Source organism: Lissotriton vulgaris, chromosome 2_1, assembly GCF_964263255.1.
Source record: "Lissotriton vulgaris chromosome 2_1, aLisVul1.2, whole genome shotgun sequence".
NCBI classification, from domain to species: domain Eukaryota; kingdom Metazoa; phylum Chordata; class Amphibia; order Caudata; family Salamandridae; genus Lissotriton; species Lissotriton vulgaris.
This window is the reverse complement of record NC_141687.1, coordinates 2,043,021,812-2,043,040,679: the sequence shown is the minus strand read 5'-3', so window position 1 is coordinate 2,043,040,679 and position 18,868 is coordinate 2,043,021,812. Positions and strand designations below refer to the sequence as shown.

Genomic DNA, 18,868 nt, shown 5'->3' with positions numbered 1-18,868 from the left:
ACTGTGGCCATTGACGTCAATTTGATAAGAGCGGACTTATCGAAGACTAACGAGAAGGTCAAATCCTTAGATCTAAAGACCTCCAGCCTTACGACCGATGTGTCCGACTTACAGACGGAGGTCGGCAATCTGCGATCCTCCAATGATCTCATGGCCCGTCGACTTGAGGATTTTGAAAACAGGGCCAGACGCAATAATGTACGTATTATTGGGGTCCCTGAAAAAATGGAAAATCCTGCCGTTGATCTCCTTGTGGAGGACCTCATCCTAAATCACCTCGCCCCCAGAGGCCTAAGTAAATTCTTCGCCGTGGAACGTGCACAACGTGTACCTGGTGGGAAGCAGAAGCCGGGTGCCCCTCCGAGGCCGATTATCGCCAGAATTTTCAACTTCAGAGATAGAGACGCTATCCTGCAGGCATTGCGGTGGGAGTCCCCGTGAAGTTTGAAAACACAACGGTTAGCTTTTACCCGGACTTTACCCAGTTCGTTCAGAGACAGATAGGGTTTCAGGGGGTGAAGCGACGGTTGAGAGACATGGACTTGAAATACGCAATTCTATTTCCAACCAGGCTTCGTGTCGAATATGAGGACCGGACGTTTTTCTTTGATCGTCCTGAGAATGTGAGTGACTGGCTGGATACATTACCAAAGTGGAGCGATCGAACGGAGCACTCGGGTGGAGCAGAGGGTGGCGTGCCGGAGCAAGAATGACAATGTTGTCCCTGATTTCCGAACAATTAACATACCATACAGCTCGGTTTGAGTTCTTTCATACTTAAGTTATCTACGGTGGTATACCCGAGGGTGGCGGGAGAGTGGGACTCTTTCCTCCTCTGGGTTTCTTTTTGTAGACTAGTTTACTGTTAGGGCGACAGGCACACTGCAAGTTGGGGATGTTTTTGAGTCTAACGCAGGGGTGCAGGGTGGGGGGTATTGTAACGGGTTCATGTTGGGGGTGGAATGGGGAGTTTGGGCATGTTTCTCTTTTTCTCAAGGCAACATATTGTGTTATTCTTGTATCTGGGTACTGTGTTTGCTATGGGGAGAACTCTGCATTCATCCCCGGGATGGGGGTAGTGGGTTGAAAATACTGTGTTGGAATGTCAATGGGTTGGGGGATATGATGAAGCAGGGAGTAGTGTTGCAACTGTTGAGACGCCTCTCCCCTGATGTTGTGTTGTTGCAGGAGATGCACTTGATTGGGAAAACTTGTCAAGCCATGAATCGGCGAGGATATCGTCTTGCTGTACACTCTGGGTTCACTACTGGTTCAAGGGGCGTGGGGATCCTAATCAAGAGCTCTCTCCTTCGGAAATAGACAACATGATTCTTGACGACAGGGGGAGCTATGCTGCTCTCACAGGAAGGTTGGAGGGGAGGACTTTCTCGCTGGTTTCTGTATATGTCCCGCCTGGTCTACAGACGTTGACTTTTGCTGATCTTGGGCGTGTGGTGCTGGGGCTTCCGGATGGTATCCTGGTGTTGGGCGGAGAGTTCAATTCAGTTGTCTCCAGTAGTGTAGATTGCTACCCCCCCAGAGACCTCACCAGGTCACAGTCTTGGTTAGGTGGGTTTTTAGATACACTGGGTTTGGTAGACTGTTGGAGGCTGGTGCATCCGGGACAAGTACAGTACACGTTCCACTCTGGGGCCCACGGCAGTCTCTCCAGACTTGACTATGTTTTGATGCCGGCGGTGCAGGCCTCCTCTGTCAGGGAGATTAGACACCTGGCCCGGGGTATATCAGATCACTCCCCATTGTGGCTCTAGATCGACACTAGTGTGAGTGTCGAGGGACGGGTTACCCCGATCAATCCCTGGTATCTTCGCAACCCCAAAACCCGTGCTGAATTGATTAAGTCCCTGGATCTGTACTTTGCAGAGAACGAGGGGTCCGTGTCCTCCTCAGTGTCACTGTGGGAGACATTTAAGACGGTCATCCGAGGACAGGCATTACTGTTAATCGCTGGTGCCAAGAAAAGTAAGAATGAGGAGGTGGTCCGTCTAGAGACTGAAATAACTGAGCTAGAAAGGGATTTGGAACTGGGTGTGACTCGTAACAAGCTTCATGCTCTCAGCCTCAACTGGATTATAAGGCCCAGGTGACGGATGCCGCTAAACTCATGAGTAGAGAGCAGCCGGGCAGACTGTATGATGTGGGTGATAAAGCTGGGAAACTGATTGCTTGGCTGGATAAAAAGGAGAGTGCGAGTCGTGTGATTCCCGTGATTGAGAAACTTGATGGAGTGAGTGTGACTGATCCGACTGAGATTGTCGAGTGTTTCGCGGAACATTTCCGACAAGTGTGTTCCCCAGTCTCCGATAGACCGGAGGAAGATTCCCTCCTGTTGCTACGTGACATTGCATTGCCTCGCCTGTCGGTCTCGGATAGGGACTCAATGGATGCGGTATTTTCAGATGACGAGGTGGCCCTCGCTATTCGCTCTCTGCGCTCAGGCAAAGCTATGGGCCCTAATGGTCTGCCCATCAAACTCTATATGTTGCGTCCTGACAAAATGGCGCCGTATCTCTGTGATATGTTTTTAGAGTCGCAGACATCGGCTCCCTTCCTCGGGATCAGCGCCTCACTACCATTGTGGTGATTCATAAGGAGGGGAAAACGCGTGATCGCTGTGCGTCCTACAGGCCCATTTCGCTCTTAAACGACAAACTAAAGATTCTCGCTAAGTTGCTGGCAAACCGCTTGATAAAAGTAATTAGTGACTTGGTTCAATCGGATCAGTCCGGTTTCATCCCACACCACAATACAGCACTCAACCTGAGGCGCTTGCACGGTGTTCTCGCGAGGGCGTCGTCGTTGCGTGAACCCGCCATTTTGGTTTCTTTGGATGCTACGATGGCCTTTGATACAGTGGAGAGGCCGTACCTCTGGGCCGCTATTGCGAAATTTGGATTCGGTCCTGGTTTCATTGGTTGGGTGAAACTTTTGTATGAGGAGCCATTGGCACAGGTGGTAGTGAATGGTCGAGTATCTAAGCCCTTTGTTCTTGGGAGGGGTACACAGCAGGGCTGTCCATTGTCCCTGCTTCTTTTCGCCCTTGCCTTGGAGCCCCTGGCTGCCTGGCTGCGATGGGAGCCCTCGATGAAAGGTATTCGGTGGACCCCGGACTTCGAGGATCGCATATCGCTCTATGCTGATGACATTTTGTTGTACCTCACGTCCCCTCGTAAGTCGTTGAATGCATTGTTTGATGTGCTCACCTCGTTCAGAAGGAATTCCGGCCTTGTGATCAATTGGACCAAGTCCTGGGTGTATGTGCTTTCAGGTGATCCCCCCCTCCCCCTGCCGCGTCGTTGTCCCATCCAGGTGTTGCTGTCGGGATTTAAGTACTAAAGTAGTAGTAAAATCTGACGTTGTGGGCTGGCTCAGGCTACAACTATCACCACTTGGGCGTGCAGCTCTTTTTAAAATGATGTCCTTACCGCGGTTTCTATATGCGCTCCAGAATACGTTTGATGTTATTCCGGCCAGTTATTTTCGTGAGGTAGAGAGTTTGCAGAGACAATTGATCTGGGATGGACGCTTGCGTTTTGCTTTCGCCAAACTCACGCTTCCTTGGTATGACGGAGGTATCACACTTCCGGATATCAAGCGATATTATTGGGCCTCTCAGTTGGGAGCGATTAATCATGGAATGTATGGACCAGCCTCCAACCCCGCATTTGAGATGGATAAGCACTTTTTACCGGGTGGAGACTATAACAGAGCCCTTTATTCCAAAGCAGAGGGGAGGGAACTGTCGGGACCTACCAAGATAGCGGTTCGAGTGTGGCATGATGCGAATGCGGCAACGGGATGGAAGGATCGACTGACCCGTGCGACTCCGCTTTATGCGTCTGAAAGACTGGGTTGCCTGTGGAAAACAAAAGGATTTGAAAAGTGGGATATGATTGGTATCAGTATGGTGAGTGATCTATGGGTCTAGGGTAAATTTAAGACCTTCGAGGCACTGATGGTAGAGTATGAGCTGAGTGATAGAGAATTCTTCCGCTATGCACAGATTACCCACGGGTTGAATTCAGTTTTTCCTAAGGGTATTGACATCCCGAATCCTCCCCACTGGAAGATCGGGTGCTTGACGGCCACGTGCCCGACAGCACTATTTCTTTGATATATAAGAAATTAATTAATAATCGAACGGATCTGTTGGCGCGGCTCAGAGAGGTCTGGACCAGCGACGGTTTGGAGTTGGATGACGAGGACTGGCAGTTGGCGCTATCCTCGCCAAAGGAGGTTGCCATTCCGGCCCGCCTCCGACTCGTTCAACTTAAAATCCTACATCGGATATATGTCACTGGCCCGTGCTTGATTCATATGGGTTATTCAGTGGATGGGCTATGTAAGCATGGTTGTGGACTGGTTGGAACCTTCCTCCATATAATTTGGGAGTGCCCGAGGGTGGCGGCGTTCTGGAATCGTGTACATGTAGTGATGGAAAGAGTAACGGGGTGGCATTATTACCCGAAGCGAAGCGTTGTCTGTTGAATGTCTGGGAATCGAATGACTATGATGTGGGCGACCCTAGGTAATATGATTGCTAAAAGAGACATTGCGCAGTTGTGGGGTTCCCAGCGGCCGCCCACGGTCTTGGCATGGAACGAGAATATGGACTGGTGTATTTTCAGGGAGAAGACGGTGTATGTGGCACGGGGTAAACCCAGGAAATGGAATAAAATTTGGAGCCAATGGAACTCCTTCCGTGGAAATATATGCACACCTCCATTCGTGGAAACCCCAGAGGTTCCCCTTTCCCCCTGACCTGGCATTCCAAGTCTGGTGTAGCCTTTATGAACATTGATCTTGTTTCCTCACTCACCCCCCCCCCCCCCCGGCATTAATGATGTCTGTATTGTATTGTACTGCAGTTTCCTTCCTCCTTGAACACATGTCCGACTGTATTGTTTTATTGCCTTGTATTTAAGTTTCTTTCCTAATAAAATAAAAATTATTTAAAAAAAATAATGAACCTCATATTGCCTCTTTCTAGTTTAAAAACAACTTTTTGGAACTTGAAAATTAAGCTGATTGTTAAATTGTGACTTTTTATTTGAATTAAATGGTTACACATTCACCTTATTTAAAAAACAAAACCATCTATGGCAAAAAAAAGAATTGTATTTCTGTTTCATCCTCTGTGCCAATACCAAACATTTATAGATTCTTCAGAATTGATATACAAAAATGTAATAGCAATTTCAAAAAAATCTTGGGTATACAGTAGTGAATAACACAATCTTAACACTCAAGAGAACTGGTCGAAATAAAGGGTTTACTTGGGCAACGTTCCATTTTTGGGAGTGTCCAGTGGAATGAAAACTTATTTCAACTGATAAAAATATACGCTGAGGGCCCTTTTCTGATTGATTACATACTGATTCTTAAAAATGGTAATGTTTTGCTTACAAAAAAGGTACAAAGGACTTTCTATAAATGATTAAAAAAAGACTTACGCTGTCCACAGTGTGGTCCTGTGTATCCCTTTTGGCACTGACATTGGTCTTCATTACAGGTTCCTCCATTCATACATCTGACGTTACAGTGTTGTACTGGAAAGTAAGAAAGACAAAAAGGCCATATTCATAAGAAACATCTAGAAAAATATCCACTCCGAATTAAGATGCAATGCTCAGAGAATGGGCACCTGATAGCAGATAGGCAAAGCCACAATTGGCTGAAATCGACTTGTGGAATTCACTAACAACAAAATAATCAAGCTGCAGACACTGTTCCACTGTTCTCCATTTTTAGGTCGAGCCTGGGCAGTGTATGCACTGCTCAGCGAGGCATGCTGTATTCAAGTATGGACTTGAAGCTCCGCCCATCTTCAATTGGCTCCTGTTATTGTTGTTTCTAAGTGCTTGCTTTTGATTCATGAGTATGCTTGTTAGTCCCTCCTTAGTGCCGCCTTGTCTGTATTTGTAACCTCCCATGAGGACTGGACTCTGTACTTGTGTTGTTACACGATCTGTTTTATCTACAGTCTATGAGCACTATTTTCTCTAATGATCTTCCCCTATTCCAGCCACTAAGTGCTTTCCTGACAGCTGAGCAGAGAAGGTCCAAGGATTCCAAAACTATATCTGTTTTCGCAAAGGTTTTTATGAAGACGGAGGAAACATACTCAAAAACTCTGCCAGCTTTTTCTGTATTGAAACTAGTATATCTAGGAAATAGAAAACAACACACCAGAGCTTCTCCTGCTATGTGTCTTCAGGATTTAGAATGACATCCCAGTTAATCCACTGAGCACCTTTCATTATCTAGTTCAAACTATATATCGACCCCTTGCTTTCTAAACCACACCTCATTTAAGGTGCAATATTAGATCCTGTTGCCCACATAGGATTGTTACTCTCCCCATCCCCTTTTTCTTGACCTCTCCGATCGCTGAGAAATCTCCCTCACACTCTGATTGGAGGAGACTTCAATAAAGCATGGTACACACTGGTGGATAAATCCAGCACTGCTCTATTCAAAACTTCTAAACATGAAGCATATTTTAAATGAGTGCACATTAGCTGGCTTTATAGAACATCTACAGTCCGAATCATTCGATTGATTTGTATTTCTGTAGTACCTTCTCATAAATGGATTGTATATTTTTATTGTATCTCTGATAATTTAAATAATTAAAAGATTTCTGCAGCAGCGAGTTCCTTCATGAAACAGGGAGCTAACCAATGGAGCTGGCTAGACGGTGCCAAAAACAAGGAAATGTCTGTTTTATTATGCTACTTTGAAAAAAGGATTACTTGAAAAGAATGAGGACAAACATTTCCTCTTACTTCAAAGTTAATTAGGGATAAAAGGACATACACTGTGTGGAATGCTGGTAAGGCGCCCTGCAAGGGATTGTGTATAGGACGGAGTTCTAAACTCAAGAGTTTTAAAAGCACCCCTATTAAATTGGGACATGAATAGAGAGGGCGTTTTGACAGAAGCAGATGTTAATCTCCTACATCAGGTTCAGAAATGAATACTTCATTTGCTAAAAAGGCTTCATGGTCTCAGAATAAATTATGTGCACCTTTTTTTCAGCAAAAGGTACAAAGAAAGAAGATGTTGACAAATATGGTGGAAAAAGAGAACTCAGGGAAGATATTATAACGGTTGAAGGCATTTGACACTGTATATCACTTGCATATCACCTGCTTTTGTCCAACCTGATGTCTGTATCCTACTTTGGTATGGGCAGAGGTTTGCTTCAAACAGGATTTTGGTGTTAGTTGTGAGTGGACACTGGTGAGGTCTATAGTCTACTTACCTAATCATCCCCATCCCTCAGAGCCCACTTTTAGTGTGGCCAAAGATTTGTGCAGTGGCATTTATGGCATGTTTGCAGTAAGGCAAACAGAAACTACTGTTAAAGCGGGTAAGGTTACCCGTTTGCTTAGGGAGGGCTCAGTATTCACCCCAAGATACAATTCTCAGAGGACCTTTTGGACTTGTGGAAAAACAGAAAGGCTCCACCTTCTGTTTCAGACCTGGGAGGAGACCTGAAGGGCTGAACCTGCTCCAACTTGCATTCAGGGCAAAGAAGTGGGCTAAAATGGTCTGATAGCTGACCACCTGCGTGGCACACAATATGCTGCATTAGGCCTTTTTTCCTAAAGCGTCCTGCAAACTAATGGCAACTGGACCTGGACTGGATCTTGGACTGGACCCGGCTGGCCTCTGCCTGACACCCTGTGACACTCTAAGTCACTCTCTGTAAGTCTCGAAGTGTCTCTCCTGAGAACCTGGGGCCCTTAGAAGCACCATAAGAAAGTTTAGAAATGTTTTAAACGTTTTCTCCAGACAAGTATGACAAAGAATCTTTTTCAAACTATTTTAACTTTCAGACTTTCATGAGAACAAATCCCCTTGGTGTATCCGCCCCAGGCTCCAGAGCATAAGGCCTGAAATTGAACCTTGGTCCCGGTCTACTGCGACCATTGACTATGATGGGCGCTCTACTTTCTCTTGGCTCTTTTTCCACCTAAATCATAAAAAATTAATATCACTAGTACCATTGAGTGGATTTTTATCTCTCTGAGTGTCATTTTGCTTATTACATATATCTTTCTTTTTATACATTGGAGTGGGATTTTTATTGCGATGTGCTTTTAACTTTGCAACTGTATTGATACTTATAAATGTTTTACCCAGTTTCTTTAAGTTACGACTGTCTCCTCTGTGTCATAGGGGTTGAGGGCAGGTTTAAATTACCGAAACCGCTGACTGGACCCAACAGGTTAAGGACTTTATGACTTGTGGTGGTGGACTACCAACGACCCCAATTAATAGCTCACTTTCTCGCATCCCGGAAGAGCATTCTACCAATTTGCTTCTCTTACTGCAAACTCATAACTCTGAAAAGTGACATGTTATGATTCTCACCAGTTCTAAAAAGTGTCAAATGGATGAATGAGGCACCCAGTCAGTAAAAGGACTTGCTTGTGCAAGAAACAGAGTGCCAATCATAATATGTTAATTCTTTCTTGTACTATAGTCCATGTCGCTGAATTAAAGCTGAGGTAATGTGGTCCCAGATATTAATCTTGAGGCCTTGTTAGGAGTGACATAAAGAAACATTTTGCTCTGCATGCCAGCATCTGTGGCATTCTGGTCAGTTGGGAAACTGCATGTGTTTAAATGCATAAACACTTAATAAATGGACGAAAACTAAATAAAAATAAATGAATTAATTTGTTGCATGTTTGGGCATTATTAGAGAGGGTATACTCCATCTTTACTACATGATGTTAGGCCACCGGAGCAGAATATTCAGAGGAATGGGTTTAGTAGAATGAAAACCACTATCATAGATCTGTTAAATGTGTAAGCGAAATGATTTTCATCCAGCCGTTCACATCCACCATTCATTTTCTGCTCGAAGGTTTGGAACGGGGTTCAGAAATTATCATGAGCAATGAGATAAGCAGGTTCTATCCAACATGGTTATGATTGTCTTGAATACATTATAACTTGTGGGTTAAATAACCCATCTCCTCTCGTTCACCCCCTTGTTTTCCTCTACGTTTTTCAAGTGAACTAGTGGTTTAAAGGGATTCTTTCGAGGCAGTAGGAAGTCTAGTCTCAGGTTGATTAATGTACAGAGACCAGTGACCACAATTGAATAAGAGCTGATGTGCTCTTTTGGAATCAATAGTTGAGTGAGGCAGAGGAAAACAGGGCTGGGAACAATTTTCTGATCTACTCACGTGTAATGTAAAGTAATGTAATGTAATGTAAGCTGTGATTTATACCTCGCAACTATCATTCCAGGGAGCATCTTGGCGCCTACACTGACCAGTCGAGATCTAAATACTGGTCAGGCTACTTTCAATAGTCAGACCAAGATGTTCATACTAGTGTTATAGCGAAAGTGTCAGGGAGGTTAAAAATCCAGGTTTTCAGTGCCTTTCGGAACTCAGATTCCCGTTCCATAGCACGGAGATGCGGGGGGAGTTTATTCCATGCCTTTGACCCTAGGACTGGCAAAGATTTGCCACCCCTTGAGCAGAGTCTAAAAGCCGGGACAGTTAGCAGGTTAGCATTGGAGGACCTCAGAGTGCGCGAAGGATGGTATCGAGAGAACCTCCTTTGTATGTACTTTGGTCCATGAGAGTGAAAGGCCCTAAAAGTAATTAACCGCATCCGTGCGGCGCGAATTCCCCGCCCATGCTGACTCCGCCTTGCGCGGGCGGAGTCATGACGGAACGGTTCCGTCATCAGCACAGCTCAGCCGATGCTGATGACGGAACCGTTCTGTCATCAGCATCGAAGGGGTTAATAGGACCTTGAACAGGACCCGTTTAACCACTGGTAGCCAGTGCAATGTATTTAATGCGGAGGATGCAGAGGATTTCTTTGGCCATTTCAACACCAGCCTCGCGGCTGCGTGTTGCACCATCTGCAACCTGTGAGTGACCACCTTATTGGTTCCCGCATACAGGCTGTTACAGTAGTCGAGTCTCGAAGTTACGAGAGCAACCGCTACCGTTTTCCTGGCGGCCAGTGGGAGTAGGTCAAAGAATTCTCTTAGTCCTTTGATGACATTAAAACAGGTGCCCGCTACCGATAGCGCCTGCTGTTTGAACGACAGAGCGGCGTCAAACTTGATGCCTAGATTCCGTGCCGTATTGGTTGTATTTGGTGGTACCTCTGCGTTCTCCGGCCACCCTAACTTGGGGATAAAATCATTTTGCGGACCCAATAACATAATTTCAGTCTTGCCTGTATTACATTTCAAATGATTCTTTCCCATCCAATCAAATGTGGCCGTCAGGTAGCATTTAAGATTTTCTTCCTAGTCCTTGGTGTCTTTATCAAGGACTAGGATAAGCTGTGTATCGTCCGCGTATGCAATAACATCTATTCTAAAGGACGATATCAGCCTGATCAGAGGGTTGGTGTAAACATTGAAAAGTGTCGGGCTTAAACTAGATCCTTGCGGAACTCCTGTTGTGAGTGTTTTTTCCTTTGACTATATAACAATATAAAGGAGTACCACCAAAGACAAGGCTAGACAGCCAATATTGATGGAATGAGACACTAGTGTAAAAGAAGAAGTCCTCCTTTGTTTTTAAGGAACCCCTCACTCACCGACCTGGTCGGTGACATGCTTCATCATCGGGGCCACCTTGACAGCCGAGTGCCGCCAAGGTGTGCTGCGACACCTGGAATACAGTGGAGCGGGTATGTGGGTGATGAATGTGAAAAAGGAAAAAAGTCAGTGAGTAAAAAATTATCCTGGTATGACTTATCCAAATATTATTTATTCTAAGGCTACTGGACAATATTAAAAACAGTGTTGATACAATAAAGGCTTTAATAGGACCTAATGTATCTGTGGTATGTGTTAGGTCTACATGTTTCAAACCAAAATGGGAGTTACCGGTTTTTCTTCAGGACCAAAATGATGTAAAAGGAGTTGGGTGGTCAGGGTACACTAACACCCTGCCATACCTGCAACCCTTTCAGGACCCTAAGTAGCAAAATTGCTAAATGGGTAAATATAACTGTAACCCAAATGTGGTTACAAAAAATGCAAAAACTCCTCAATGGAGAAATGTTTGCTGCACGGGGATTGAGGGGAAGCTACAGAGTTCAAAACGTATTAGTTTCTCTGGTCGGAAATCGGCTGATAACCTACTTCGCTCCCTCCGTGCACCCGTCAGGGAGTGAAGTAGGTTATCAGCCGATTTCCGACCAGAGAAACTAATACGTTTTGAACTCTGTAGCTTCCCCTCAATCCCCGTGCAGCAAACATTTCTCCATTGAGGAGTTTTTGCATTTTTTGTAACCACATTTGGGTTACAGTTATATTTACCCATTTAGCAATTTTGCTACTTAGGGTCCTGAAAGGGTTGCAGGTATGGCAGGGTGTTAGTGTACCCTGACCACCCAACTCCTTTTACATCATTTTGGTCCTGAAGAAAAACCGGTAACTCCCATTTTGGTTTGAAACATGTAGACCTAACACATACCACAGATACATTAGGTCCTATTAAAGCCTTTATTGTATCAACACTGTTTTTAATATTGTCCAGTAGCCTTAGAATAAATAATATTTGGATAAGTCATACCAGGACAATTTTTAACTCACTGACTTTTTTCCTTTGTCCCATTCATCACCCACATACCCGCTCCACTGTATTCCAGGTGTCGCAGCACACCTTGGCGGCACTCGGCTGTCAAGGTGGCCCCGATGATGAAGCATGTCACCGACCAGGTCGGTGAGTGAGGGGTTCCTTAAAAACAAAGGAGGACTTCTTCTTTTACACTAGTGTCTCATTCCACCAATATTGGCTGTCTAGCCTTGTCTTTGGTGGTACTCCTTTATATTGTTATATAGTTACCTATCCAGGGGATTGGGAGTACCCTTCCGTCCACCCTAGTGGATAAAATCCCTTAACTCTCCAACCTTGTTAAATATATATGTTTTTTCCTTTGAGCAGAAGTCACCCAGAGTAACTACTTGCCGCCTGTCGCTTAGGAAGTTCTTAATCCACTCCAATACTTTTCCTGTTATGCCAGATGTTACTAGCCGGTCAATCAAGATGGCATGTGAGACCGTGTCGAAGGCTGCCGACAGGTCTAAAAGAATCAAGACAGCCTTCTTACCCTGATCCAAAGCCATTCGGATGGTGTCAGTGGTGAACAGGAGAGCTGACTCTGTGGAGTGTTGAGCTCTAAAACCTGATTGGTTTGAGTGCCAGGTTTGATGGTCTTCAAGGAACTTAGTGACTTGTTTATTTACAAAGGATTCTGTTACTTCGCATAACACAGGGAGCAGCGAGATCGTTCGAAGATTAGACAGTGTGGTGGGGTCGGCTAATTGTTTTTTCTGCAGTGGTTTGACCGCCGCAAGTTTCCATTCTGAGGGAATGCTTTCCGTGGCCAATGATGCATTTACAATGTTGTTGATTACAGGAGTAACAGCATCTACAAGCGTATGCAATAGCATAGGGGGGCATGGATCAAACGGCGACCCTGATTTGGGAGCCAGTATGGCCTGGCGGGTTTCCTCCAGATTAATTGGCCGAAAGGTCGCCATACTGCCCGAAAGCATGTTCACCGTGCTTCTTTCTTCCCCTAATTTTTTATCAGGGATGACAAAATCTGTAGTAAGGCCCTGTGCCTTTTGTTCAAAAATGTCCGCTATTGTTTTACAGAGGTTTTCAGATGGCGGAATTTCCTGCAACAGTATTTTAGGATTATTAAAACTCTTTACTATCTTAAAAATAGATTTTTGTTAATGTTGGCAGCTTCTATTGCTGTCGTATAGAAGTTGATTTTAGCCTCTTTGATGAGTGCATGGTATTGACTTCTTGCTGTTTTGTAGTTGTATTGTTCCTCATCTTGGTAGTCTTTTCGCCACCTATGTTCTGCTACTCGTACCTCTCCTTGTTTTTCTTTTAGTGACTGATTAAACCAGGGGGCGGATACTCTCTTTTGGCATGGCCTATTCCTAACACTAGCCGGGCCGGCTTTGCCCTTGAGAGCAGACATCCATTCCCCGAAACGGTTGTTACCAGTTTCCGGGTTTCCTGTCATTAGAGGCCTACACTCATTGGCCATCGAGATCACGTCCGGATGGCCAATAATGGCTTTCCATCCATCTTTTCTAGCATGCGCCCCTTTTCCTAGGTGTTTGCCCTTCTCACCCCATTTCGGTGAGAGGTTGAAAGGGATCAGTGCGTGATCTGACCATGTCTGGACCTTAGGGGAATCGACTTTAAGTGTGACGAGGTTGGAGCAAATACTGTGTAGAATATGTCCGGCCCGTGAGTATTGTTCAGAGTAAGTATTGATAGACCTAGTACATCCATTGTGTCTCTAAATTAAATAGCTGCTGGATCTATGGAGGAGTCCAGGTGGAGATTAATATCCCCAAGTAACGTAAAATTAGAAAATCTAAGTGCCAAATTGCTGAGTACTTCCCCAATGCTTTCAAGAAATTCCTTATTTGGGCCTGGGGGGCGATAGACCAAAGCCCCTGCGAATGTGAAGGAGTCATTGATCCTAATGCGAAAGCCCATGCATTCTGCTCCTTTGATATCCTGAAGCTCGTTTATAGAGCAATTCAAGGTATCTCGATAGACAATTGCTAAACCTCCACCCCGATGTTCCCCTCTATCCATCCTTTGTTTTGATAGCCTATTATATCAGGATTGCTCCATGATTAAAGCCACGTTTCTGTGATGAAGAGAACGTCCAGTTCACTTTCAGTTATCAGATCGTAGATGTGTAATGCGTGTTTAGACATAGACCTTGCGTTAATTAGTCCCCCCGCATTTCTTTACTGCCATCTGCGACTGATGAAATTTGTGAGTATGGGAAGGATTTTTTACAGTCCCTGCAGCTAACCGGGCCTCTCCAAGCGGATAGGTCCAGTAGATGCTGACAGGCATGGGAGCCTGTATGTAGTGATAGTATGGAGTCCCTGCTATATTTCACAATATTTTGGGGGCGAACAGCATTCCTGGCCCTGAGCCCGGCTGGAGCGCGGACGGGCGCAGACAGGCTTACCTTTGGCGCACCTTTGGTGCGCCATCGGTGCGCCCGCTGCGCGCATCCGCTGTGCGTCGTCGCCATATGTGCTTTAAGTAGAAGGCTGGGCTTGGTCCTAGAAAACGACTAGACCGCCAACCTCAGCCAAGATGGCCGCGTGTAGTGTGCCCCCGGAAGTGAGGATGCTCGCTCCCTCTGTGCCGTGCTGTCTCCCTCCACACAAACAGCACCAGCTGCGGTGGACCGGGGAGCAATGCAGCGATTAAACGGTGGGTGTTATAATTCAAGTTTTAAAAAGACATCAGGCAACAATTTTAAAAATGTGTGCTCGCTACTAGAATCTTAAATCATTCATGCAGCGCACTCCACCCAATAATAACCAATCCCGTAGTTCAGACCTAGCAATTCTGTCTGACTCCTGGGCGAAGACTAGATTACCAGTCTGGATCTTACCAAAGCAGATATGTTTCTGCTCGCGTCGTCACCAGAAGCCCTCTAAGTAGGAGGCTGGGCTCGGTCCTAGAAAACTACTAGACCGTCAACCTCAGCCAAGCTGGCCGCATGTAGAGTGCCCCCGGAAGTGAGGACGCTCGCTCCCTCTGTGCCGTGCTGTCTCCCTCCACACACCAGCACCAGCTGCGGTGGACCGGGGAGCAATGCGGCGATTAAACGTTGGGTGTTATAATTCAAGTTTTAAAAAGACATCAGGCAACAATTTAAAAAATGTGTGCACTAGAATCTTAAATCATTCATGCAGCGCGCTCCACCCAATATTAACCAATCCCGTAGTTCAGACCTAGCAATTCAGTCTGACTCCTGGGCGAAGACTAGATTACCAGTCTGGATCTTACCAAAGCAGATATGTTATATATATATATATAAACAACAAAACATGAAACGTGATAAAAGGAACAGTCTGGCACAGCCCTGCAATCCTCCTTGCAGGATGTTGTGCGGAGTAAAAGTCATGGCATGATTGATACTCAGAACTTGAGGGTACTGAAGGCATTTATGAAGTAGAGCTGAACCACGGAGACCTAAGTAAACAAATATCTAAGATAAGAGATTACCTTCTCAAGCCAAAGTTTTGAAAGAGGGTTTTAAATGGGATTATCCTTTACCCTCCCATGAAAAATACATAAAGACCTTTGATTAACTTAAGAGTGTCATAACCTGGACACAAAGCAGAAGATCTAGAACCCAATTATATCATTTCTACTGCTACCTATGTTGGCAATATTTAACTGAATAGCAAGTGGGATAAAAACGTAAGGATCGAAGATTTTAATGGACATATACCATCAACAGAAAGAAATAAGAACAGAAGGACTAATGCTCTATAACATTCCAAAGGAAACATATTGGGCAACTCAATACCAACACGGAGTAGAAATGAATTGGGGAAAACCCACCTGCCTTTGTGTGTATTCCCCTCTTCACTTTTTTGATTTGGACCTACTGATTTATTTGATCTTTGCTGTGGGCTGATACATGATAGAGAGCCCTTGTCCAATGTGCTGTGTAAAATGCCATGCCTTGGTCTTGTTAGTACTGCTCCATCCAACTCCAGGCCTTTTTTTGTCCTTGTGAGGGCACTAGGTTGTCACTGAGGCCTGTGCAAATTATTAATAACCCGCTTCATGTAAGACAGCAGAAGTAGTACAGGACATCCTGTCCTGGTGCTTAAATGCCAGTCATTAAACCAGTGGAGCAAGATAACATTCCTCACTGTTTGTACCCATCAGTTTACTTAGATGATGTACAGAATGTTGTTGGCTCTGCTGTGGAACACACACATTCCTCAAATACATGTAACCATTACTTTGTGAGGAAGGATTTAGAAAGGAGAGTAACATCTACTTTAAAGCATAAATGTCATTTAGCTTAAATACAAAACCAACTAACGTATTTCTTTTTAGCTCCGTTTCTTTTGAGAAGGGATATTGTATGTCTGCAATATCTTTAGAGGTTCAACAGGCTGTACATGTTATTTCACTACCTAAAGGCCTGGCGAAGTCTATCTGGCAGCCTAAAGGTCACACATAAAACGCACGAGAGAGAGAAGACCTGCACACTTGCAATTGAATGTCACTGATCACACCCTTATGGGAGACGGTGTTTTTCAGCAGATTGGTGGCATGGAAGCAGCAAAGACTCTGGAACCATATTGAGTTATTTGCCAAGGACATTTTGAACCTGGTCGTCATTTGGTCCTAAGAGTCTTTGAAAACTGCCCTCTTCAAAAGAAGAGAGTGTCCCAGAAAACCAGAAAGGACTGGGTATCGAGATATAACAAACAAAACAAAACACAGAAATGAATTTTGTTTTGTTATATTTGAAAACTGCACTACAACAGGATTTTGATAAACCTCCCTTTGCCTACTCAAAAACTGAATTTGCACCAACCTCCACAGTAAGTCCTGGGTACCATAAAGCCACCATCAAGAAGATGCCCAACCCCAGGCAAGACATTTGCCCCGCTACAGTGCCATCCATCTTGACATATGTGTTATACAGCTACTAAACACAGCTGCAGACTAAGTGCGCCCCAATCCACGTGTCTTTGGCCTTGCTTTCAGGAATCTCACACCATGGCTCCATTCACAGTAGATGCAGTATTCTTGATTTGCTTTTGTGCAGAAACGTTAGCAAAATATAGAGGGAGCTCTAACTGCCTGTGAGTTCTGATAACTGAGGCGCTGATCTACTCTCATTGGAACGCCAGATCTTCTAACTTGACTCCTGTGGTCTTGTTTGAAATGGAAACACCATGCAAGTCATAAGAACTGACATCCCCTGTCCAATAAAGACCTACATGGATGCCCTGTGTCCCTTTTGGGGAGAAGTCTGAATTGCCTAATTTTGTACATTTTTTCATTACAACTTTTACACCCTTTAGCAACTCACCTTTAACCCCTCAGTTTGGCTTTTTTAAAGGTTCCCTTTTAACTTAAACTTTGTGTAGGTCTATATTTGATATGTAGATCGTTACTTGTTAGTAATGTTACATATATAATGGCTCGCATTTTCCTAGACTACCACCTTACTTGGCAGCCTGATTAGAACAGAACATACGAGGGAAATCAGAGAGCCTACACTGTATTCTCTAACATTGAGGGGAAGCCTTAAGGGGGCCAATGAAGAGCTATTCGATACTCTGACTAAAACAGAAACAAATGTTAGTAACATGCAGGCAGAATAAAATAGTAGTCACTACGGAGCTGAACTGGATGAGCAAAATGAGAATTTCCAAAACTATGCCATGCTTTGGTCCTAGCCGAAACAATCAAAGCAAGGTAATTCTCCTTTCACCACATTGCCTCCTTTTTATCCTCAAACATCACACACTACTGATAATAAAAGTTGAAGTTGCGTGGGGGAAATTGTAGAAGAACAGGAGGATGCTTCCTCCTCCATGTGCCCCCTCCCATTTAAACCAAAAAAGCGGCCCTGGAGGATGGGGACCCCTCTCCCTTTTACTGACCAGGTTGAAACCCCCTGTGTGACAGTTCCATATCCTTGGCCCACACAGACTCCGCATGATAACGACGGGGCTCGCCGCTATTATTAAGAAGAAAAAGTTGACTTGCTTGGAGACGCACTCGCTTTTCAACTCACTTTATTGTCAGCGGCAGGAAATCAACCCTTGCAATCACATGATGACTTTAACCCTTAAGGTCCTGACGCGTTTTAGGCTATTGATCGCCCTTGTTCCCAGGTAGGTTAAAAGCACTTTTGTACAGAGTATGTTCACCTCCTTTTCCAGTGGTGCATTACGGGTTTCATAGTTCAGCATACACATTGCATGGTCTCTGTAGCAAATATGCTAGTTTCTTTTTCGCCCGATTGCTCAGGGAGGGGGCGGCCACATGGCCCATACCCTTGAAAATACATAAAGCCCTGGAGGATGAGGTCTCGAGGGTCTAAAGAGGCGGCGGGGGAGAGGGAGGCCAAACGCTCCCCTTCCATTTTAATTGGTATCACCCCAGTGAATAGGAGTCCCAGGGCCTAATAAGCTTGCAGCCCCCTTCCCCTTTTTCTCGTATTTGGCCCCATATGGGGTCCCTGGGCCCGAAGGCCAACCTTATGCTGCACACAGCAAAGGCTGCATTTGGCCACAGGCCAGGCTGTGTGCAGCGGCAGATAGGCTTTACATCATATGATAATACAATATTACATTTCTTTTTTTTTTTAAACTAGAAATTCACAGAAAAAAACAAGGTTAAAGTAACGTTATAGTTAGGTGTGATATAAAGATCTGTTTTTGTTTAAATAAAAAGCTTAGAAATTCACTGAAACAAACAGATTAAAGTGATGTCATCAATGATTTCAATTGAGATTTCATCAAGGATGTCATAAATGATGCCAGAGACCATGGCTTGAGCGCTGTAATATGAGAGGTCATAAGCAGTGCATGGTGGTGCGCAAGTTACAGTTAGCTCTGCTAACTAAACTGGTGAATTTCTGTGTTTTGTTTTAGTTAAAAATATTAATAATATCACTTACATACACACCTAACTATAACATTACTGATCTTTAGAGGAAACAGATTGACATAATTCTCCCCGCCATAACATAGCCATGGTGGACCTGGAATGTATACATTTACACGGGGATGCGGGACTGATAGAAAAACAGCTGCCTATAGGTAGTCGCCAGGGGGCTAATAGGCCAATGGAAGAGATCAGCCCTAGCGAATTTGCAAGGTGACCACTTGGAAAGTTTTGAGAATGGCCCACCCCAGGCAGAGACTCGTATGTCTAAAGTAACCAGTGATGTTCCGCTCCCAATGAGTGTAGTAGCTAGCTTTAGGGAGGGAGTAAATGACCACGGGTATAGCCTAATT

General features: G+C 44.7%; 1 protein-coding gene across 1 annotated transcript in view; it reads right to left on the bottom strand.

Moving 5' to 3' along the window:
• The window catches only part of FBN1 (fibrillin 1), a 622,956-nt gene that overhangs the window by 453,156 nt on the left and 150,932 nt on the right, over nucleotides 1–18,868 (bottom strand). Inside the window, exon 4 of the mRNA XM_086958277.1 lies at nucleotides 5,475–5,570. Within this exon, the coding sequence (XP_086814403.1) occupies nucleotides 5,475–5,570 (96 nt within the window). The remainder of the gene's footprint in view (nucleotides 1–5,474; nucleotides 5,571–18,868) is intronic.